The 23,908-nt window shown below is 45.9% G+C and overlaps 1 protein-coding gene across 4 annotated transcripts in view; it reads left to right on the forward strand.

Annotated features, from left to right (window-relative positions):
- LOC106579948 (BICD family-like cargo adapter 1) overlaps positions 1 to 23,908 on the forward strand; it is a 32,091-nt gene continuing 8,183 nt past the window's right edge. For 3 of the 4 annotated variants that reach the window (XR_001322776.2, XM_014160374.2, XM_014160376.2), the window contains exons 1-9: positions 1 to 929; positions 1,981 to 2,196; positions 17,338 to 17,454; positions 20,629 to 20,640; positions 21,648 to 21,794; positions 22,009 to 22,188; positions 22,500 to 22,718; positions 23,389 to 23,532; positions 23,697 to 23,827. Coding sequence is in view for 3 of the 4 variants with exons in the window: in XM_014160374.2 (XP_014015849.2) it covers positions 513 to 929; positions 1,981 to 2,196; positions 17,338 to 17,454; positions 20,629 to 20,640; positions 21,648 to 21,794; positions 22,009 to 22,188; positions 22,500 to 22,718; positions 23,389 to 23,532; positions 23,697 to 23,827 (1,583 nt within the window). In the remaining variant the exon portion in view is untranslated. The remainder of the gene's footprint in view (positions 930 to 1,980; positions 2,197 to 17,337; positions 17,455 to 20,628; positions 20,641 to 21,647; positions 21,795 to 22,008; positions 22,189 to 22,499; positions 22,719 to 23,388; positions 23,533 to 23,696; positions 23,828 to 23,908) is intronic. The other variant, XM_014160375.2, reaches the window with a different exon arrangement.

The raw sequence follows: 23,908 nt of genomic DNA on the forward strand, positions 1-23,908 counted from the left end.
TCCAGGGAGGGAAGAAGGTGGCGCCATCGGGCTCGTGCTCTGCTCGAGTGGGTATTTTGGATATCTGGCACAGGCCTTATAGCTTCTGCAAAATGCCTCGGATGTAAAGGGGCCAACTATTATGGGGTACTGGGACCCCGCCGCAACGGGGTGGACAGACCGACCGCTGTTGAGAGTTCGTCAAGGCGGTTAACGCGGGGACAAAGCACGCTGGACCGACAATCTTTACATACAAGATAGCCAGCAACAGACATCAAGAGGCTTGTCTTCAACTCAGCTGCATAGGAGGCGGCACTGTTTGCAGGATTAAAGGGAGAGCTTGGTCTTCCGAGTGTGAGGGACGTATTAGTCAGACAAGTTAGCAATTGCCGTGATTTTGATACCAAGGAACCGTATCTATGGAGATATTATCTACAAAAAGAGGATCCGGTCATCCCGACCCAGTTACAGAGCGGGTTCAGCCGGAATAAATCAATTGGTTAATCTCTTTTATTTTTGTCCGCCGGGCGGCGATGTCAGCTTTCTACCTCGACCGGCACACATCTACCGCCGCGATTTCAGCACCACCCGAACTGGACAGCGACTGCATGGCGCACCTGCTAGATCAGGGCAACAAAACCCCACAAGAAACGGGAGGATTTCAGGGCCACTCGCTGCTACACACCGGGTCTGGAGGCCTCGGGATGGCGTTGGAAGAGGAATTAGCCATGCTTACCGGGGAGCAGGACGAGGAGGAGGAGGAGGAGGAAGAGTTATCCGAATTGGAGTCGCCTGTAATGGGACAGAATACAGACTTTTTGTTGCTCTTTCGTCAAAAGGAGAAGGACTTGGTTTTAGCTGCTAAACTCGGCAAGGCACTGCTAGAGCGAAACCAAGACCTGACTAAGCAATATGAGAAAATGAACAAAGATCTTAACGATAAACTTGAGGTAAGAAGCTAGTAGTACAAACACACACTGACAAATACTGTAGGCTACCATCATGCCAGATTCGTTTTTCAATTCATAGTTGTTTTGGTCATCATTATTCAATTAATGTGGAGTTAAGCAGTGTATGTAAACACGTTGAACTGATTAAGACTGTCCCCCATTATTGGTAATGCTGTTGAGCAGACTTCACTCTTTAAACAACTGTCTTGACAGTGTTTTCAGACGGTCTACAACTTACAGTACAGCTACAAACATCTCCACACAGTGTCATAACAGTCTAATGCCTCTCTCATGAAATCAGATTCTGGGAGCAAAACAGTACTCTTAAAGCAGACTGAGGTCACTCAATTCTTACAATGACTTTTTATTTCAATGATTTGGCTGTCTCACACAGACAGCACTGCAACAGTTAGAGAGGAGTTCACAACATCTTGCAGTGTCACTAAAGCCCTCAAAACCCATAGATGTCTGATTGATTTTTCATGCTGACAGCAGAGCTTTTGTCCTTCATATCTGAACCCTCTCACACCACTGCACTTGGCCTGGACTGGAACAAGTCTAATCCCCTGGAAATGTCCCATGGGCATGGCCTATTGTATCTACTGTAGGATACATCTGCTCACAAAACTGATCTCTAACAACACGGTACTATGCTATGACCCAGTGCACAATATTCATCAAGCTATTTCAAAGCTTTTTAGGGGCAGTTAATATTGTTCTTTATCCTTTTACCAACTTCGTTTTGCCAACCGTGTTTTACTCCCGATGAGGCCTCTTTGTTCAGGACTGATCACCCAGCATGCCCTGTGACCAGCCATGCCACCCATCCCATCCTAACCCCCCATACCCTAACCCCCTTGTGCTCTCATTAAAAGCCCACCCTCATCCCCTCACCCCCTGCCTCAGCCTTATCAAGCTATGGATAGAAAAAAAGCTGAAGCTTTGTGCTATCCTTTCAAAATCCAAGGACTAGTACTAGTCTCAGGCCTAACCTAGTCCCTTCAGTCCAGTATCACCTCTAACCCTGTCCCTTGTCTCCCATCACCCACAGCACCTAGAGCAGGAGAAGCACGAGCTGCGGCGGCGGCTGGAGAACAAGGAGGGGGAGTGGGGGGACCGCGTGGCGGAGCTGGAGACAGACGTCCAGCAGCTGCAGGGAGAGCTGGAGCGCCATCAGGTCCAGCTGAGAGAGGCCGACCGCGACAAGTCCACGGCCATCAGGGAGCTGTCAGAGCAAAACCACCGCCTGCTGGAGCAACTCAACCGAGTGAGTGGAGATAACTGTCTGTCTGTCTGTCTGTCTGTCTGTCTGTCTGTCTGTCTGTCTGTCTGTCTGTCTGTCTGTCTGTCTGTCTGTCTGTCTGTCTGTCTGTCTGTCTGTCTGTCTGTCTGTCTGTCTGTCTGTCTGTCTGTCTGTCTGTCTGTCTGTCTGTCTGTCTGTGGACCACTGGGACTCAACACTGGAGGTCTCAGTTTGCTGTGTTCATTTCTGGAGAGGGTACACCTATGTTCTCATATAGTATGCGTACATGCACATACATACACTCTGCTTCAATCTCTTCCCCCATGTCTCCATCTCATGCCTCCATCTCTCTCTCTCACACATCAATATATGCTAAGTCATGGAAATTAAAGTGGAACGTTCCCCTCTTAAACCCTGAATAATTTAGAATGATTGGGCTGGGGCGGCATACTCCTTATGCAACCCCCCTGTCAATATTGATAAGTAACTACAGGCTGTTGAAACAGGGTGACTGGGAGACTGGAGGAGGTAAAGGTTCATTCAGGACCACATCCACTTTGTAGAGAGTGATGGAAGTGTGAGGAGAAGCTGTCATTAGAACCAGGTATAAACAGGGCTATCATCCTTCCTCATCCTGATATTGTCCTGATCTTGTCCGTTTACACTTGTAAAATTTGATCACAATCAGATCACAATGTGTCTTTTAATCGTCTACACCTGTCTAAATATATGGGCACAATCCGAATGTGGACAAGTTCCGGACAAAGGACACATAATTAGCAGCAGGTATAAACAGGGCTATTGATTCGACTCTATTCATGGCCCGGTTGGATTGATGGAGCTGAGCAACAGCAGGTAATACTGTTGATTAGACTCCCCTAAGAAGATGGATTTACTACAGCCTTCAGTCAAATCACTCAATCCTTACTAATGAGGGAAGCATTGCCCTGACAGCCTAAATCCCAATGAAAACTAAACGAAACTTAGGTCAGGAGGGGAGTACACAGCGCTTCTACCAACTTGAGTCGAGGTACAGCAAAAATCCCATGACTATCTGGAAAAACATCTGGTAAAAACTATTTTTCAGATAAACAAATAGATGTAGTTGGTCCGCACTCAAAAATATATTGCATAAAGCATTTCAGCGTGTACTATCCCAGATGCAGTGAAAATAATTTTCAAAAATGTAATTATGAAGTAAGCTTTAATGCGACATCTTTTTGAGTGCGCACCCATTACACCTTTTTGTTTATCTGAATTTGCGGGTTTTACGCACCCAGTGGACATTCAATTCAGGACAAAAACACTCAATATTTCATGAATGTATTATCCTCTACGTCAACAGAGTGTTTGAAATGATTTTACTGGTGCTCATCTTGCCACTAGCCTCTCATACCAGTCTGAGGCATCCCTATAGGCATGACGTCAATACACATAGCTGTTACTAAAAGAGACTAGCTTTCCACTCACGTGTGTCATGCTTCTGTGTGTGCTGCAGGGATATATCGATACCTAAAAGCTAGAACACCTAAACCTTTGAAAGTTGGTTAAGGTTGTTAAATGGAGAAAGCTTTGTGTTGACTGCAGTCAGATAGAGGACCAGTCTCCATTTTAAAGGCCCCAGGAGATAGGTGGGTTTTGCCTGCTTAGGTGACACCGGTGACAGTGTTGTGGGTGTGGGTAACACTGCCTGTGGTGTGGTGCTGTCTGTCCTGGGAATAGATGTGAGCTGCAGTCAGGCAGTCACTGCTTCCTTCCACAGCCCAGCAGGGAGAGAGCTAGCTAGCTGTCAACGGCTGTTTTTAGCCCTGGCTGTATGCAGATAGAGTAGCAGCACCACTGTGTCATACAGACCTGCTCTCCCTCTCATTTCCATCTCTGATCAGATTAAAGTGAATTACCTGTCATCCACCATCAGTCTCTGACCATGGAGGGGTCGCTGAACTGGTCTGTTGCTATGGATCCTGCTAGGTACTTAACATAATTAAGTTGCAGTTGATTTAAAAGCAGCCCTGGTTGAAATTAAATCTGGGTAGATCTTTTGGTGTAGAGACTTGTGTAGGGCTTGGGGAGGGGGGGGGGGTTCTGGACCTTTATGAGCTAATGGTATTCATGAGCCCCAATTGAGAGTATTGATCTGGCCTGCGTGATTCAATGCTGTCGGATTCCAGGGAGACCTCCTGTGTAATAAAATGAAAGGGGTCAGCCATGTTAGTCTCTCTGTTACTAAGCAATGGCCTGCTTACTCCACGGCTCTGAGTACACCTCCTCCTAGTGAACCCACACCACCCTGACTCTGGGAACCTCCCCAGTAGTAGAGCCACCAGAGACAGGACTACTATTAGGATCCAAGTAGGTTTGTGTGTATGGATAGCCCTAACCAAAGACATGGATTAGGAGATATTTTTGCTTTGTAATGACATTCTTTGTAGCATTAGTAGGGATAAGGATGCTAACAGTTCTATCGACAGACAGACCTTAGTCTGGTAATATTCACTGCAAAACAAACACCCATCCGTTAATTTTCAAGGTTCTTTAGGTTCTATTCTTTAATATATATTCTCAAGCTTTAGCTCCACTCCGGACACAGTGTGTCCACTGTCTTCCAGTCTAAAATCTAGCACCCTCCCTGTAAGTGACAGAAATAAGAGGTAATCTGTTGCAGGCTGCATTAGAGAGCCTATAAAATGGTTAGAATCCTATCATGTGGTTGACAGCTCTTCAAAGGGCCATTCTCAAAATAAAGCTTTAAAGATTACACTCACAACAACAATGCACTCATAAAAACAGATTTGAGAGAGGAACCAATTGTCTGCTGGAATCAGGTCTCTGATTGGATGCAGCAGAAATTAGCTTGTTGTGGAGGGGCTGGCCACAGGAAGTGATGTAAGACGCCGTGTGTAAAATGCAGCATTGAAGGGATTAGGTCATAATCCTGTGTAATAGCCTTTCCTTATGAATTAAATCAGCAGCCAGAACAACAACACTGCTCCATACTGTGCTCACAGCTAATTAAAAAACTGTCACTCAACTGTTTTGTTTGGGTGGAGAAGAGTCTGTGTGTGAGCCATTGCCCCTCATGTCAAAGGACAGTGCAAACCTGGCACCAATACACTAGGACACCATTCTCTATGAGCTAGACTTAAATCTACGAGAGCACACACGTCACTAACATACAGTGCATTCGGAAAGTATTCAGACCCCTTGACTTTTTCCACAGTTTGTTACGTTACGGCCTTATTCTAAAATTGATAAAATAAAAATGTTCCTCATCAATCAATACCCCATAATGACAAAGCGAAAACAGGATTTTAGAATTTTTGCAAATGTATTAAAAAGAAAAAACTGAAATAACTTATTTACATAAGTATTCAGACCCTTTGCTATGAGACTTGAAATTGAGCTCAGGTGCATCCTGTTTACATTGATCATCCTTGAGATGTTTTTACAACTTAATTGGAGTCCACCTGTTGTAAATTAAATTGATTGGACATGATTTGGAAAGGCACACATCTGTTTATATAAGATCCCACAGTTGACAGTGCATGTCAGAGCAAAAACCAAGCCTTGAGGTCGAAGGAATTGTCTGTAGAGCTCCGAGACAGGATTGCGTCGAGGCACAGATCTGGGGAAGGGTACCGAAACATTTCTGCAGCATTGAAGGTCCCCAAGAACACAGTGGCCTCCATCATTCTTAAATGGAAGAAGTTTGGAACCACCAAGACTCTTCCTAGAGCTGGCTGCCTGGCCAAACTGAGCAATCAGGGGAGAAGCACCTTGGTCAGGGAAGTGACTAAGAACCCGATGGTCACTCTAACAGAGCTCCAGAGGTCCTCTGTGGAGATGGGAGAACCTTCCTGAAGGACAACCATCTCTGCAGCACTCCACCAATCAGGCCTTTATGGTAGAGTTGCCAGATGGAAGCCACCGCTCAGTAAAAGGCACATGACAGCCCGCTTAGAGTTTGCCAAAAGGCACCTAAAGACTCTGGTCTGATGAAGATTCTCTGGTCTGATGAAACCAAGATTAAACTCTTTGGCCTGAATGTCAAGCGTCACGTCTGGAGGAAACCTGGCACCATCCCTACGGTGAAGCATGGTGGTGGCAGCATCATGCTGTGGGGATGTTTTCACCGGCAGGGACTAGGAGACAAGTCAGGGTCGAGGGAAAGATGAACGGAGAAAAGTATAGAGAGATCCTTGATGAAAACCTGCTCCAGAGCGCTCAGGACCTCAGACTGGTGCGAAGGTTCACCTTCAACAGGACAACGACCCTAAGCACACAGCCAAGACAACACAGGAGTGGCTTCGGGACAAGTCTCTGAATGTCCTTGAGTGGTCCAGCCAGAGCCCAGACTTGAAACCTATTGAACATCTCTGGAGTGACCTGAAAATAGCTATGCAGCAACACTCCCCATCCAACCTGACAGAGCTTGAGAGGATCTCCAGAGAAGAATGTGAGAAACTCTCCAAATGCAGATGTGCCAAGTTTGTAGTGTCATACCCAAGAAGAATCAAGGCTGTAATCACTTCCAAAGGTGCTTTAACAAAGTACTGAGTAAAGGGTCTGAATACTTACAGTACCAGTGAGAAGTTTCTTTATTTTTACAATTTTCTACATTGTAGAGTAGTAGTGAAAACATCACAACTATGAAATAACACATATGGAATCATGTAGTAACCAAAAAAGTGTTAAACAAATCAAAATATATTTTATATTTGAGATTCTTCAAAGCAGCCACCCTTTGCTTTGATTTCAGCTTTGCACACTCATTGTATTCTCTCAACCAGCTTCATGAGATAGCCACCTGGAATGCATTTAAATTAACAAGTGTTCCTTGTTAAAAGTTAATTTGTGGAATTTCTTTCCTATTTAATGCGTTTGAGCCAATCAGTTGTGTTGTGACAAGGTAGGGGTGGTATACAGAAGATAGCCCTATTTGGTAAAAGACCAAGTCCATATTATGGCAAGAACAGTTTAAATAAGCAAAGAGAAACGACAGTCCATCATTACTTTAAGACATGAAGGTCAGTCAATCCAGAACATTTCAAGAACTTTGAATGTTTCTTCAAGTGCAATCGCAAAAACCATCATGAGCTGTGATTGAACTGGCTCTTATGAGGACCGCCACAGGAAAGGAAGACCTAGAGTTACATATGCTGCAGAGGATAAGTTAATTATAGTTACCAGCCTCAGAAATTTCACCCCAAATAAATGTTTACAGAGTTCAAGTAACAGACACACCTCAACATCAACTGTTCAAAGGAGACTGTGTGAAAGCAGGCCTTCATGTTCGAATTGCTGCAAAGAAACCACTACTAAAGGACAGCAATAATAAGAAGAGATTTGCTTGATCCAAGAAACACGAGCAATGGACATTAGACAGGTGGAAATCTGTCCTTTGGTCTGATGAGTCAAAATTTGTGATTTTTGGTTCCAACCGCCGTGGCTTTGTGAGACGCAGAGAAGGTAAATGGATGATCTCCACATGTGTGGTTCCCACCGTGAAGCATGGAGGAGGAGGTGTAATGGTGTGGGGGTGCTTTGCTGTTAGTGATTTATTTGGAATTCAAGGCACACTTAACCAGCATGGCTACCACAGCATTTTGCAGCAATGCGCCATCCCATCTGGTTTGTGCTTAGTGGGACTATCATTTGTTTTTCAACAGGACAATGACCCAACACACCTCTAGGCTGTGTAAGGGCTATTTGACCAAGAAGGAAAGTGATGGAGTGCTGCCTCAGATGACCTGGCCTCCACAATCACCCGACCTCAACCCAATTGAGATGGGTTGGGATGAGTTGGACCGCAGAGTGAAGGAAAAGCAGCCACCAAGTGCTCAGCATATGTGGGAACTCCTTCAAAACTGTTGGAAAAGCATTTCAGGTGAAGCTGGTTGAGAGAATGCCAAGAGTGTGCAAAGCTGTCATCAAGGGAAAGGGTGGCTACTTAGAAGAATCTGTTTGTTTAACACTTTTTTTGGTTACTACATGGTTCCATATGAGTTATTTCATAGTTTTGATGTCTTCACTATTATTCTACAATGTAGAAAATAGTAAAAATAAAGAAAAAGTAGTTGTACAAACTTTTGACTGGTACTGTATGTAAATGTGATATTTCAGTCGATTTTTTAAAATATATATTATATAAATATAAATTGTGGGGTATTGTGTGTAGATTGATTAGCAAAAAAAAAGATTGAATCCTTTTTAGAATTAGGCTGTAATGTAACAAAATGTGGAAAAGGTCAAGCGGTATGGATACTTTCCGAATGCACCGTATTCATCACCCACAGAACACAGCCACGTAGAGACACAGACACACTCAGTGTATTACTCATACAGACGTAAAGAAAAAACACCTACAGTAAACCCAGTGGTGTCTGGTAGGCTGGGCTGGGGTGTGAGCATGGCAAATCATCTAGGGCAGGGTTCCTCAACTGGCAGGCCAAATGTATTTGATTTTATTGTTGGACATAAGACTGTAAAAACACCAGCAAATCAGTGATTTTAATTTTGAGAATCTGTTCCAAAGTATTCTCACGTGTAGTAGAGAGATTCAGGTAACTGGCAAAATAAAGGAAATACCATCACAAAGTGTCTTAATAGGGCATTGGGCCACCATGTGCCAGAACAGCTTCAATGCACCTTGGCAAAGATTCTGAAACTCTTCTGGAGGGATGTGGCATCATTCTTCCATGAGAAATTCCATAATTTGGTGTTTTGTTAGTGGTGGTTGAAAATGCTGTTTCTGGCACCGCTCCAGAATCTCCCATTAGTGTTCAATTGGGTTGAGATCTGGTGACTGAGACGGGCATATGGTTTCCATAGTTTTCATACACATCAAGCCATTCGGTGACCATTCGTGCCCTGCGGATGGGGGAATTGTCATCCTATGGGGGCACAGCCATGGAAGCCAAAATAATGGCCTGCCCAGCATTTTTATACATGCTCTAAGGATGCTGGGATGTTCATTTCTTAATAAACTTAGGAAACACACTTGTGTGGAAACAACACCTGCTTTAAATATACTTTGTACCCCTCATTTACTCAACTGTTTCCATGATGTTGGCAGTTACCTGTGTATGTGATCGTATTTGTAATTTTTATTAGGATCCCCACTAGCTAACGCCGTAACGCTAGCTAATCTTCCTGGGGTCCAACACCAATTAATAAGACATTACAAATCAAGACTTCACAAACATTCAACAAGTAGACCATACAGACAATTAAAATACCTGACAGGAAACACACTTAACATTCAGTTAATGCTTTCTATTTCCTGTCCAGTCATTTGGTCTATCACATTAGATGTTCCTTTATTTGGGATGGATTTCCTTTTTTTCCTGAGATATATGGATTGGTAAAGAGTTCTGTTCAGCTATGGCTCTGTATACAAATGTAAGCAAGGTTTGAAATGATTGTTTTAGTCAAAAATTATATATGTTTGGGCTTCTTGCAGTCTACATCAACAACAAAAAACTAACTGTAATGAGCTGACTGTATTACCAAGGGCCATGGCTCTGTTCTGCATCGTTCCTGTCACAGGTCTCTGTTCTAATAACCACCTGTATACAACACACGCGTCTCCAGGCCATCAGTTGTGATGAGGATCAGAAACACGTGCTGCTGCTCCCATACTCTGTCTGTAGCCATCAGGGATTCTGACAATAGAGCTTCACAGACAGTGATCATTGTTAATGTCAAACTGGAAGACTGACTGATGACATGTTTTAGTGGATTTCATCATCTACACTCTTAGAATTTGTGGTGTCGTGTCTGTGACTATCATTAAATGGAAAGACTGTTATTTTATCAAATCAATTCTCTATGTATAATTATTATTATGTGATTAAACTAATCGTATAAACTTTAATTAACTAGGAAGTTAGGGCACCACGGGAAAATGTTTATAGCGACTCTATTTCCCGAATCAACTCTTCAGATATTTTCAAATCTTATTGAGTACAGTCTTGTATTAATGTATTGTTATTACCTCATCAGTTCTCATTAGTGAACATCGCAAACCCTTGGATATCTGCACGAACCCTAGCCTCCATAATGAATCAGCGATATACAAATTGGCTTAATTATTTATTTACTAACTAACTAAACAAATCACAGAAATACATAAATGAACAATATGGTCATTGGTTACTAACACAATGCATTGATAAGTCCCTAGTCGACTAAACCGGTATGACGGCTTGGTAGACAATGGAAAGGGGTGGGGACAGATAAAGAGCGGGTGAGACCAAATGGATTCACTACACACAATTCATAATTATATTAATTGAAATGCTAATCCTTTGCACATGATCGGCCGCTCATTCAAAAATAATTACAATGTATATATTTACACCCGTATGTCATGGTTGTCTTCTCTGTTGGAATCGCCGTTAAGTCTGCTGGAGAGTCAGTTCATCAGAGAGTCTCTGGTTAACTTCCCCAGAAGTCACAATGTCTTTCGTGGTTGTAGCTTTCTCAGCGGCTCTGGATAGTGTCTGTTGTAATGGATACGTCAGGCGTACAGATGGTCGTTGCATAGAATAGATACTTCTGCAGTTGTCGGTATTCTCGTACTAGACTTACGAAATTTCCAGCTGTAGACTAGTAATTCTACATCTAGGATTTGCTCTTATTCTGTAGTGATCGATAGTCTCAGAGTTTAACCATTTCCAGCCGTGTAGCCAAAGCTCCACGTTGTATGGTCTTCGTTGCCGATAGAGTTGTAGTTCTTAACCATTTGACATGTAGCGTCAGCTGCATGTTTTCTAGTCTGATGGCCTATAGAGTTGCAGTTCTTAACCATTTGACATGTAGCGTCAGCTGCATGTTTTCTAGTCTGATGGCCTATAGAGTTGCAGTTCTTAACCATTTGACATGTAGCGTCAGCTGCGTGTTTCCTAGTCTAATGTACATTTGGTCAGGAGTGGGTTTTATACACTTCTGAGAAAGGGGCGGTCCATGACGCCTGCGTAATGTCTATACGCACGTGGGCGTGGCCACTGATTTGGTTAACTTGATATGAAAACCCATATTTTGTCATTTAGAAGGTTAACATCACATTACATCTTTTCACAAATAGCTTTATGTTTAATCACATACGTTTCACAATATTTAGATGTAAACCCCATAATTAAGAAGTGTACACAACCAAAGACACAGTAATGAGTGTTTCCTGTCCTTCATGAGATCACCAAATGAAACACACTCGTCATGACTGTCCCTTAAGTGTCCACGGACCACTCCCACATTCTCAAAAATAGAAATATTGTTTAATTATTCAAACTTTTGATGTCCAAGGGTCTCTCTGTGTTCCACAGTTTACATTCCAATCTCGAACACTACAGAGCACATTGGCAGCGTATTTTATGACCGCCATAAAACAGCCGACTTCCCGCTCTCCCCCTCTACGAGAGAGAGCACGCTGTAGAGCGGACCCACTGTAACATGATCCTTCAGATCGTCATAGGAGAGTTATGACAGTGGTGACTCGAGAAACCTTGGAGATCCTTAAGGAACCCCTTCAGATAGATATGTTTAGGCCACCCAGTGGGAGTAAGTGTCATTCCTGTTAATCTGTTCTGTTTTATTGTCATCACATGTTAAGGTTGAACACTGACAGTTTTGTAGCTTTAATGTGGCTTTCATAGGTGTATGAGTTCCTTGAGCCTATGCAAATCCCAAAATTGGAATAGTTACCACTTTATTACTATGTGCAATCATGTTAATATCGAATCAAATTTTATTTGTAACACGCACCGAATAGAGGTGTAGACCTGACAGTGAAATGCTTACTTACAAGCCCTTAACCAACAATGCAGTTTTAAGAAAAATAAGTGTTAAATAAAAAAATAGATAAATAAAAATAACAAATAATTAAAGAGCAGCAGTAAAATAACAGTAGTGAGGCTATATACAGGCTGTACCGGTACAGAGTCAATGTGCGGGGGCACAGGTTAGTTGAGGTAATATGTACATGTAGGTAGTGTTAAAGTGACTATTCATAGATAATAAACAGAGAGTAGCAGCAGCGTAAAAAGGAGGGGACAATATAAATAGTCTGGGTAGCCATTTCATTAGCTGTTCAGGAGTCTTATGGCTTGGTGGTAGAAGCTACTAAGAAACCTTTTGGACCTAGACTTGGCGCTCCGGTACTGATTGCCGTGCAGTAGCAGAGAGAACAGTCTATGACTTGGGTGGCTGGAGTCTTTGACTCCTTTAGGGCCTTCCTCTGACACCGCCTGGTATAGAGGTCCTGGACGGCAGGAAGCTTGGCCCCAGTGATGTAGTAGGCCGTACGCACTACCCTCTGTAGTACCTTGCGGTCAGAGGCCGACCAGTTGTCATACCAGGCAGTGATGCTACCAGTCAGGATGCTCTCGATGGTGCAGCTGTAGAACTTGTTGAGGATCTGAGGACCCATGCCAAATCTTTTCAGTCTCCTGAGGGGGAATAGGCTTTGCCATGCCCTCTACACGACTGTCTTGGTGTGTTTGGACCATGATAGTTTGTTGGTGATGTGGACACCAAGAAACTTGAAGCTCTCAACCTGCTCCACTACAGCCCCGTCGATGAGAATGGGGGCGTGCTCGGCCATCCTTTTCCTGTAGTCCACAATTATCTCCTTTGTCTTGATCACTTTGAGGGAGAGGTTGTTATCCTGGCACCACCCGGCCGGGTCTCTGACCTCCTTCCAATAGGCTGTCTCATCGTTGTCTGTGATCAGGCCTACCAGTATTGTGTCGTCGGCAAACTTAATGATGGTGTTGGAGTCTTGCCTGGCCATGCAGTCATGAGTGAATACAGGAGGGGGGTGCAGGAGGGTTTGGCTGTGCTGTACAGCCAACCCAATGTCAGGTTGCTACACAGACCCCCTGACATGTACACACATTGACTTGTGAGTCATCTTCAACCATACGTGTATACTGTAGCTTGACCTGTACAGTATGTTATGTTCAGGGGTTCCTTGTTACCTACCCTCACCACCTGGGGGCGGCCCGTCAGGAAGTCCAGGATCCAGTTGCAGGGAGGTGTTTAGTCCCAGGGTCTTTAGCTTAGTGGGGAGCTTTGAGGGCACTATGGTGTTGAACACTGAGCTGTAGTCAATGAATAGCATTCTCACATAGGTGTTCCTTTTGTCCAGGTGGGAAAGGGCAGTGTGGAGTGCAATAGAGATTGCATCATCTGTGGATCTGTTGGGACGGTATGCAAATTGGAGTGGGTCTAGGGTTTCTGGGATAATGGTGTTGATGTGCGCCATGACCAGCTTTTCAAAGCACTTCATGGCTACAGACGTGAGTGCTACGAGTCGGTAGTCATTTAGGCAGGCTACCTTAGTGTTCTTGGGCACAGGGACTATGGTGGTCTGCTTGAAACATATTGGTATTACAGACTCAGTCAGGGACAGGTTGAAAATGTCAGTGAAGACACTTGCCAGTTGGTCAGTGCATGCTCGGAGTACACGTCCTGGTAATCCGTCTGGCCCTGCCTTGTGAATGTTGACCTGTTTAAAGGTCTTACTCACATCGGCTACGGAGAGCGTGATCACACAGTCGTCCGGAACAGCTGATGCTCTCATGCATGCTTCAGTGTTGCTTGCCTCGAAGCGAGCATAGATGTATGAATATTACATTAGAATATGTAATATGCACACACATTCAAGGGCAATTGAAATTTGCAGTGAATAAACTCAACAGGATGAACAGGAAGGACGTTTACTCTAATGGGTGGAAGCCACGCCTCCACTCTTCTGATAGGCTGCCTCCTCTACAATATATTATTAAAAAGGTTCAAAGTTCAACCCCTCCCATCACAAAAAGGTTCCTGTTTGAACCTTTACACAGGGGTTTCTCGAAGACTCATTTCAGAGGGGTTCCTTAAGGAACCTTTTGGAACTAGAGGTTTCCCCTGTGTGACAATTTTTAGAACCCCAAAAGATTCTTCCAGGCTCCTTTACTTCTAAGAGTGTGGGTCCATACACTAGAGTACACTGCTATGACTAAGGAAAATGCCAGAAATATGGCCACCAAGTCACACAGCTCCACCAGTCATTTCTCGCTCTCTCTGGTTGCTATGACAACCCGGGTGTCACATGTGAGATTCCATGTGTTGCCATGGAAATGTGCTCTGCATCACTGTGTGCTGTACAGCCAACCCAATGTCAGGTTGCAACACAGACCCCCTGACATGTACACACATTGACTTGTGAGTCATCTTCAACCATATGTGTATACTGTAGCTTGACCTGTACAGTATGTTCTGCTTCCTGAGGAGAGGGCAGAGAGAGAAAGAGGGAACAGATAAGCCATTGGAAATCCCTGACTTAATTAGCTAAGTTAAAAAATAAGAGGATACAAGTGCCCTACCCCCTCTCAGTTTCACACCCATAGGCAAGAACATTAGACCGGAAACCTCAGAAAATCTGTTATGTTCTTGTATTATACATACGCTATGGATTAGGTATGTATGTAGCAAAGATATGTTTCCTATCAAAGACTAGTGTAAATGAAAAAGTTTTGAGAATCTTGTTATTCTCCCTTTGAAACAGAATGACTTGGCACACGTTACCTTTGTGTCCGGACTCTGGAGGAAGAATGAGCGTTACGCTTGTCTCTCAGTTGATTGAGCCTTAGTTTGTTGGCCTGGATTCTGTTGCAATAGTCCGTTTTCCCCCCATGTACTGATAATGCTTGATCTGGGATCTGAGGATTTGACGCTCAGATTAAGGGAAATATCAGTAAATCTGGCAAACCACGGTGAAATATCCTGTTTCTCCTGTGATCTCAATCTGCCAGGCGCAGTGTGATACTGGGTCAAATGTCACGTTCCCACTGTGACTGGGCTCTGTATAGACATCCACTGAGGAGAGATACATCAGTCAGGTCAGAGAAGAAGAGCTGTATGCATCATCCTGGCCTGGTTAGGAGAATGTGAAGCACATTCCGAATGGCAGAGTAGAGCTGGTGTCTTGTACACTATGTCTGAATGTCTATAAATGCATCAAAGTAAATATGATTCTGCATTTAGTGTAGGCTATATATCATTCATCCCATGCATCACTGGGGACAACAAGGTGCCATTATGAAAAAGGGGTACATGGACTTGGATGTGGAAGTGATTCAATACTTGTGAAAGAGCCACAACATTTTTTTCCCTTCTTGTTGTAAGCACAGTGCACGGACCAAACTCTTCCTGTGTTGGAGCAGTGGTATGGTACAACTGAAAGTGTCTAGTTTACAGATTGTTCTGCCCTTGGTTACCCAGACAAAATATGTAAATAATACAACCCCTCTCTGAGTTATTTAAGGACACAAGTGCATCAAGTGTGAATGGAAGTCGCCCATTTTTTACAGCAGACATTACAGAGTGGACATCTCTCCTCACCTTTAAAAGCGTTCCAAAAAACACTGCGCCATGCTGGTTTACAGACCTCGAACAGCTGTCCAATGGAGAAAACATTACCCTCTCACCTAAATCTTCAATTCACTTACAGTAGACTTAGTAGAAAAGATAACACTGTTTAGGACTCTGTCTAAAACACGGACATGGCATTAGAGAGTGGCTGTAGCCTTCTTCTGACCTGTCTCATGCAGTCAGTACTCACCAAGGCCTCACCGGTCACCACTGTGGCCAACACTGCAACCACTGACTGAAATAACCTATAAACATCACACTGCTACCTAGGTCCTAGAGGCAAACATATCGAAAATCCTGCCACGGATATTATCTTTGTAGCAAACCCATGTAGAGATTTGATTCAACCTGGTTCTTATTTGTCAGAGGTAGTATACACCTGACCTTTGATTGTGGACAGGAATCAACCTGTTGGACGAGTGTTCTCTAGAATCTCTAATGAGGACACAGATCTATTAGATTCTAGATACTGAAGTGCCATGATGGAGTGAAATACTGTAGTCAGAGAATTGTGTAAACGCATCGTACAGTGTGTACAGGCAGTTTATCATATCTCTATATTCTCAGTAAGATCTGTTAAGTTGAATTTGTCTCCAGTGAATAAATCAATGATTGCTTTGTTATATGGCATTTATATTTGTCAGTGCAGAGGCTGGAGAGGAGTGAGTGAGTGAGTGGTATCCCGGATTCCACCGTCCATTACCATGGCAGGGATGATGACAATCAGAGTCTGGGCTTCCTGAGTGCAGCCTCACTTATGCTAATGAAGTTCTGTCGGTCTGACTTTACGATCTGCACTTGGCCGGTAGGCAGTGGGGTGATCAGAACAGTCCAATGATCTCAGCCAGGGAAGGGGCTTCTCCTGCACTCTGCTGCACTCAGAAGGAGGGGCCCAGCTCCAAATGAAACATTCCAGATTCTAAAGGCCAAGAGTTAATCAAACCTGTGCTTTCACAGGAACAGTTATACTGTGCAGCTGAATGTACCAGTTCCGGGAACACTGGTGACTCAGAGGTAACATTGTGTCAAATCAAATAGCACTTGAAGCATTTACAATGTTGGTTACTCACTCAGAACGTGTCTCATCATGGGCTCCCGGTGGCGCAGCGGTCTAGAGGCATCACTACAGTCCCTGGTCCGTATCCAGGCTGTATTGCATCCGGCCGTGATTGGGAGTCCCATAGGGCGGGCGCACAATTGGCCCAGCGTCGTCCGGGTTTGGGCGGGGTAGGCTGTCATTGTAAATAAGAATTTGTTCTTAACTGACTTGCCTAGTTAAATAAATGTTAAATTAAATAAAAATGTATAAATTGCGCAATGTGAACTATGTAAGGGGCATTAGTGTGTGTGGACAATATGTTGTGAACATTTCATTGTGTGTGAGTGTGTCAGTATTGTTGTGCATAAGGAGCGATGTCAGGCTGCTCTGAATCAAGCGCTGGAAGGATGAGTTATGTTCCCATAGCTGTGGTGAACACTAGGCTCCTTGCTGAGAGACGCACTCAAAGCAGCAACAAACAACAGGAGTTGCTCTACACTGAACAACAGACTGCATTATACTGAACTGTTCTGAATTAGGACTTTACAACACTACCCTTATGCACTTTGTATTATATGCAGAAGATGTTTATTTGTAATCTGGTAATGCCCACCATAAAGTTGAATTGTTTTAATAACATGTTATTCAATGATTTCTTAATGTCTTTTGTGCTAACACCCTATGTCTGGGGTGTGTTTCGTCTCCAGGCTACAGAGGTGGAGAGGCAGCTGTCCACTCAGGTCAACTTGTTACGGGATGACTTCAGAGAGAAGAGCGTCTCCACCAACCAGCACATGACACGACTAGAGAGCCTACAGGCTGAGGTGAGACTAGTGAGCCTACAGGCTGAGGTGAGACTCGTGAGCCTACAGGCTGAGGTGAGACTAGTGAGCCTAAAGGCTGAGGTGAGACTAGAGAGCCTACAGGCTGAGGCGAGACTAGTGAGCCTACAGGCTGAGGTGAGACTAGTGAGCCTAAAGGCTGAGGTGAGACTAGAGAACCTACAGGGGTTACCGGCTGAGGCGAGACCAGAGAGCCTACAGGCTGAGGCGAGACTAGTGAGCCTACAGGCTGAGGTGAAACTAGTGAGCCTAAAGGCTGAGGTGAGACTAGAGAGCCTACAGGGGTTACCGGCTGAGGCGAGACCAGAGAGCCTACAGGCTGAGGTGAGACTAGTGAGCCTACAGGCTGAGGTGAGACTCGTGAGCCTACAGGCTGAGGTGAGACTAGTGAGCCTACAGGCTGAGGTGAGACTCGTGAGCCTACAGGCTGAGGTGAGACTAGTGAGCCTAAAGGCTGAGGTGAGACTAGAGAGCCTACAGGGGTTACCGGCTGAGGCGAGACCAGAGAGCCTACAGGCTGAGGCGAGACTAGTGAGCCTACAGGCTGAGGTGAGACTAGTGAGCCTAAAGGCTGAGGTGAGACTAGAGAGCCTACAGGGGTTACCGGCTGAGGCGAGACCAGAGAGCCTACAGGCTGAGGTGAGACTAGTGAGCCTACAGGCTGAGGTGAGACTCGTGAGCCTACAGGCTGAGGTGAGACTAGTGAGCCTAAAGGCTGAGGTGAGACTAGAGAGCCTACAGGGGTTACCGGCTGAGGCGAGACCAGAGAGCCTACAGGCTGAGGCGAGACTAGTGAGCCTACAGGCTGAGGTGAGACTAGTGAGCCTAAAGGCTGAGGTGAGACTAGAGAGCCTACAGGGGTTACCGGCTGAGGCAAGACCAGAGAGCCTACAGGCTGAGGCGAGACTAGTGAGCCTAAAGGCTGAGGTGAGACTAGAGAGCCTACAGGGGCTACCGGCTGAGGCGAGACCAGAGAGCCTACCGGCTGAGGCGAGACTAGAGAGTCTACAGGGGCTACCGGCTGAGGCGAGACCAGAGAGCCTACCGGCTGAGGCGAGACTAGAGAGTCTACAGGCTGAGGTGAGACTAGTGAGCCTACAGGCTGAGGTGAGACTAGTGAGCCTAAAGGCTGAGGTGAGACTAGAGAGCCTACAGGGGCTACCGGCTGAGGCGAGACCAGAGAGTCTACCGGCTGAGGCGAGACTAGAGAGTCTACAGGCTGAGGCGAGACTAGAGAGCCTACAGGCTGAGGCGAGACTAGAGAGCCTACAGGCTGAGGTGAGACTAGAGAGCCTACAAGGGCTACCGGCTGAGGCGAGACCAGAGAGCCTACAGGCTGAGGCGAGACCAGAGAGCCTACCGGCTGAGGCGAGACTAGAGAGTCTACAGGCTGAGGCGAGACTAGAGAGCCTACAGGCTGAGGCGAGACTAGAGAGTCTACAGGCTGAGGCGAGACTAGAGAGCCTACAGGCTGAGGCGAGACTAGAGAGCCTACAGGCTGAGGTGAGACTAGAGAGCCTACAAGGGCTACCGGCTGAGGCGAGACCAGAGAGCCTACAGGCTGAGGCGAGACCAGAGAGCCTACCGGCTGAGGCGAGACTAGAGAGCCTACCGGCTGAGGCGAGACTAGAGAGTCTACAGGCTGAGGCGAGACTAGAGAGCCTACAGGCTGAGGCGAGACCAGAGAGCCTACCGGCTGAGGCGAGACTAGAGAGCCTACCGGCTGAGGCGAGACCAGAGAGCCTACCGGCTGAGGCGAGACTAGAGAGCCTACCGGCTGAGGCGAGACTAGAGAGCCTACCGGCTGAGGCGAGACTAGAGAGCCTACAGGCTGAGGCGAGACTAGTGAGCCTAAAGGCTGAGGTGAGACTAGAGAGCCTAAAGGCTGAGGTGAGACTAGAGAGCCTACCGGCTGAGGTGAGACTAGAGAGCCTAACGGCTGAGGTGAGACTAGAGAGCCTACAGGCTGAGGTGAGACTAGAGAGCCTAAAGGCTGAGGTGAGACTAGAGAGCCTACAGGCTGAGGCGAGACTAGAGAGCCTACAGGCTGAGGTGAGACTAGTGAGCCTAAAGGCTGAGGTGAGACTAGAGAGCCTAAAGGCTGAGGTGAGACTAGAGAGCCTAAAGGCTGAGGTGAGACTAGAGAGCCTACAGGCTGAGGCGAGACTAGAGAGCCTACAGGCTGAGGTGAGACTAGTGAGCCTAAAGGCTGAGGTGAGACTAGAGAGCCTACAGGGGCTACCGGCTGAGGCGAGACCAGAGAGCCTACAGGCTGAGGCGAGACCAGAGAGCCTACCGGCTGAGGCGAGACTAGAGAGTCTACAGGCTGAGGCGAGACTAGAGAGCCTACAGGCTGAGGCGAGACTAGAGAGCCTACCGGCTGAGGCGAGACTAGAGAGCCTACCGGCTGAGGCGAGACTAGAGAGTCTACAGGCTGAGGCGAGACTAGAGAGTCTACAGGCTGAGGCGAGACTAGAGAGCCTGCCGGCTGAGGCGAGACTAGAGAGCCTGCCGGCTGAGGCGAGACTAGTGAGCCTACCGGCTGAGGCGAGACTAGAGAGTCTACAGGCTGAGGCGAGACTAGAGAGTCTACAGGCTGAGGCGAGACTAGAGAGCCTGCCGGCTGAGGCGAGACTAGAGAGCCTGCCGGCTGAGGCGAGACTAGTGAGCCTACCGGTGAGGCGAGACTAGAGAGCCTACCGGCTGAGGCGAGACCAGAGAGCCTACCGGCTGAGGCGAGACCAGAGAGCCTACCGGCTGAGGCGAGACCAGAGAGCCTACCGGCTGAGCCGAGACTAGAGAGTCTACCGGCTGAGGAGAGGCATGGGCGGAGTCATTTTTAACTGTCTCAAAAATCAATACCTTCCTTAAAATGTATTTCAACTTAACAGATATTACCTATGAAATATATCCCCAGTCATTATCAAAAGTGTTGTTTATTTAAAATGTTCTTTTAAAATGCTGTGTGGGTTTGAAAAAGTATAATCCTGAGATATCAGAATATGCACACCTCAAGTTGTGCTTGCTATCAAACTAATTCAAACAGTTGAGTTAAGTGAACAAATATACAAATCTGTTTTTCCTCCTTTTCTATCAATCATTCCCTGTTCCCCTCCTCTAATACCGTGATTGAATCCTTCCTCTTGACTGGAGCAGCAAGGTCTGGAAGTGAGTGGTTATATTGGTTTGTCTGCATGCTGCATATCGCATGTGTGTACATGTCCCACTGTACTGCTATGGAGCGTGAGATACTGTAGCCTACCAGGGGAATACACAGTAATATCAGTAATGTGTAATATCAGCCATCTAGCTCAGGGTCATAGGATGATACCATGACATACATTACAGTATATAATATCTCTCAGCCTCCTCTTTTAAAGTGGATCTTATTGGAGAGGGATAACCCACTGCGCAGACCGCGCTGTAATTGGGTGAAAACAATACCGGTCTATATTTAGCTCAGATATACTGCAATGTCTGGGTGTTCGCAGGATTGCAACGGGCTTTCTTAATGTGACAAGGATGAATATGTCACAGTCCTGCTAGACAAAGAAAACCACAGCAATGTCAACCAAAATGTCTGAAGGACACACGGGGAACATAAAGCTACAAAGACGTCCACACGATGGCAAAGTCAGTGAGCTGAGCTGTACACGCAATGTCAGCCTCCTGCGTTGTGAAGGAGATCAACAGACGTAGGTCAAAGCATGGCTGGGGGAGAACAAGAAAGAACAAGAGCTGATTGTTTAGTGGAGTAAGCTGCTCAGGCGTCCACCGAACATATTACACACAAACTCACCTTGTATCTCTAGAAATGTGCGGTGTTCGTGCAATGTTAGCCTTCAGTCCACTGTACAGTATAGACTGATGAAGGAATAGACTGTTATCAGGTTTATTTGGAATAACAACTTATCACAGAGACATTCCTGTATGTGAGGGAGGCAGAAACCGCCTACTCCTAATCGCCTATGCTAGGCAACAAACATTCTTTGGACCAGGGGGAGTACTTTAAACTTCTGGAACATTTGAACTCTCCTCAGAGTCAGGAAGGAAACAGGTTAACACTAGAGGGCTAACACTGAGTGCAGATAGCTACCAAAACAGTTTCTCCTATCTGCCCTTGGTTCCCATAGCACAATGTGTAACTTGGCTACTGGGGTTATGTATTTTGTCAGATTAAGATGCTGTCGGAGCGTAAGAGAGAGCTGGAGGATCAGGTTAACGCCGTACTAGAGGAAAACGAGCTACTGCAGAACACTGTTGACGACCTGAGGGAAGGGACGCTAGTGCTGGAGAAACAGTACCACGAGAAGGTCTTACAGGTACCATCTCTGACAGTCTTTAGGGGTTTTGATAGAACTGTTCTACTGTGTCATAATATTCCAGTGTAATATGTGAGTGTGTATGTTGGTGTATAGATATCTGTACAGTACGAGTATTTCTCAGTGTGTTGTGTTGATCTGTATGGTATCAGGGCTCTGTGTTGACCACTGTGTTGACCAGTTTGTTGACTGCTGTATTGCTGTACATGTCCAGTTACGGCAGAGCCAGCTGGAGCTCCAGGAGGTCCGGGTGTCCCACAGACATCTGAGTGCCCGCTTTGAGGAGTTCACAGAGGAGAGAAGTCTCCAAGGCCTCAGCCCACACCCTGCCAGCCTACTCTGTGAGATAGAACAGAGCATGGAGCAAGAGGAGCAGGAACAAGAGAGGGAGCAGGTACACGCATGCACAAACACCGTTGATGAGATAGAGTGGCATACAGAGAATCCTTGTTATTCTATAAGTGATTTACAGTGTATCACGCAATGGTGATATAGTGGTGAGCATAGCTGTCTTCCAAACAATTGGCCTGGATTCGATTCCTGGCCATCGCAGCCAAACACTTTATGTGGACGGCAGGTAGCCTAGCGGTTAGAGCATTGGACCAGTAACCAAAGGTTGCTAGTTTGAAACCCTAAGCAGACAATGTCAAAAAAATTATTATTATCAGTGGTCTTTGCTAAGCAGCTTTCCTCCTCTGTCTCCAGCTGCGTCTCCAGCTGTGGGAAGCCTACTGCCAGGTGCGCTCTCTCGTCTCCCACCTGCGAGGCAACGACATCACAGACTCAGCCCTGTCCACAGACTCCTCCATGGACGAGTCCTCTGAGACATCGTTAGCCAAGGACGTTCCCATGGGGAGCCTGCATGCCAGTCTACTGGAGCTACGCAGACTCACACAGAACCTGCTAGACGGCAATGAGTCCACGGTACGGACCTTTCACACAGATATATGAAAAATACTGACCAGATATACTTTACACTGAGTGTAAAACATTAGGAACACCTTCCTAATATTGAGTTGCACGGCAGCCCCTTTTGCCCCCAGAACAGCCTCAATTAATCGGGGCATGGACTACAACATGACTCCAATGCTTCCCACAGTTGTGTCAAGTTGGCTGGATGTCCTTTGGGTGGTGGACCATTCTTTATACACACAGGAAACTGTTGAGCGTGAAAACCCAGCAGCGTTGCAGTTCTTGACACACTCAAACCGTTGCGCTTGGCACCTACTACCATACCCCGTTCAAAGGGCACCCTCTAAGTGGCACACATACACAATCCATGTCTCAATTGTCTCAAGCCTTACATTTTTTTATTTAACCTGTCTCCTCCCCTTCAGCAACACTGATAGAAGTGGATTTAACAGGTGGCATCAATAAGGGATCATAGCTTTCACCTGGATTCACCTGGTCAGTCTATGTCATGGAAAGAGCAGGTGTTCCTAATGTTTTTTACACTCAGTGTATAGTTCCTCCGTGCTTCTAGTAAAGAGTGTGAACTATTCGATACACACTCACAACAAGTCAAAATTACAACTGAGTGGAATTCACAATATACTGAACCTATGTGTGTGTTGTTGTGGTTGTGTGTGAGCAGGGTTCTCGGCGGAGTGACGAGGAGGCTCTAGAGGACCAGGTCCGAAAGCTTGGGGAAGAGCTGAGAGGAGTGAGAGAGCTGTACGAAGCAGAGCAGGACAGAACACGGAGCAGCCAAGAAGAGGTTCTGCAGCTCCATAATCAGGTACTACTGCACACAGAGCTTTATCATCGCTGTTGTTCTCCAACAAGATCACTTCAGCACAGCCTTGTTATTCAAGCAAGACACATTCGGTGGGATTTCTTATTGATGAGGCTGACAATGTGTCTGATAAGGGTCGCCTATGTCATTCCTCCCCTGTCCTGCAGATGGCGATGCTTTCTGTGGAGATGTGCTCTGTACAGGAGGAGAGTGAGCGTATGAGGGCCATGTCTGAAGCACGAGACCCCAGTGAACAGCTCCAAAGTGCTATACAAGACCGAGACGACGCTATTTCCAAGTAAGACCACACAACATAACTCATCATCTGGGCACAACCAAATTGTATGTGCTTCCTGTGTCAAACCACTACCATGTAATA

This window comes from Salmo salar, chromosome ssa20 (genome assembly GCF_905237065.1).
Source record: "Salmo salar chromosome ssa20, Ssal_v3.1, whole genome shotgun sequence".
Classification (NCBI taxonomy): domain Eukaryota; kingdom Metazoa; phylum Chordata; class Actinopteri; order Salmoniformes; family Salmonidae; genus Salmo; species Salmo salar.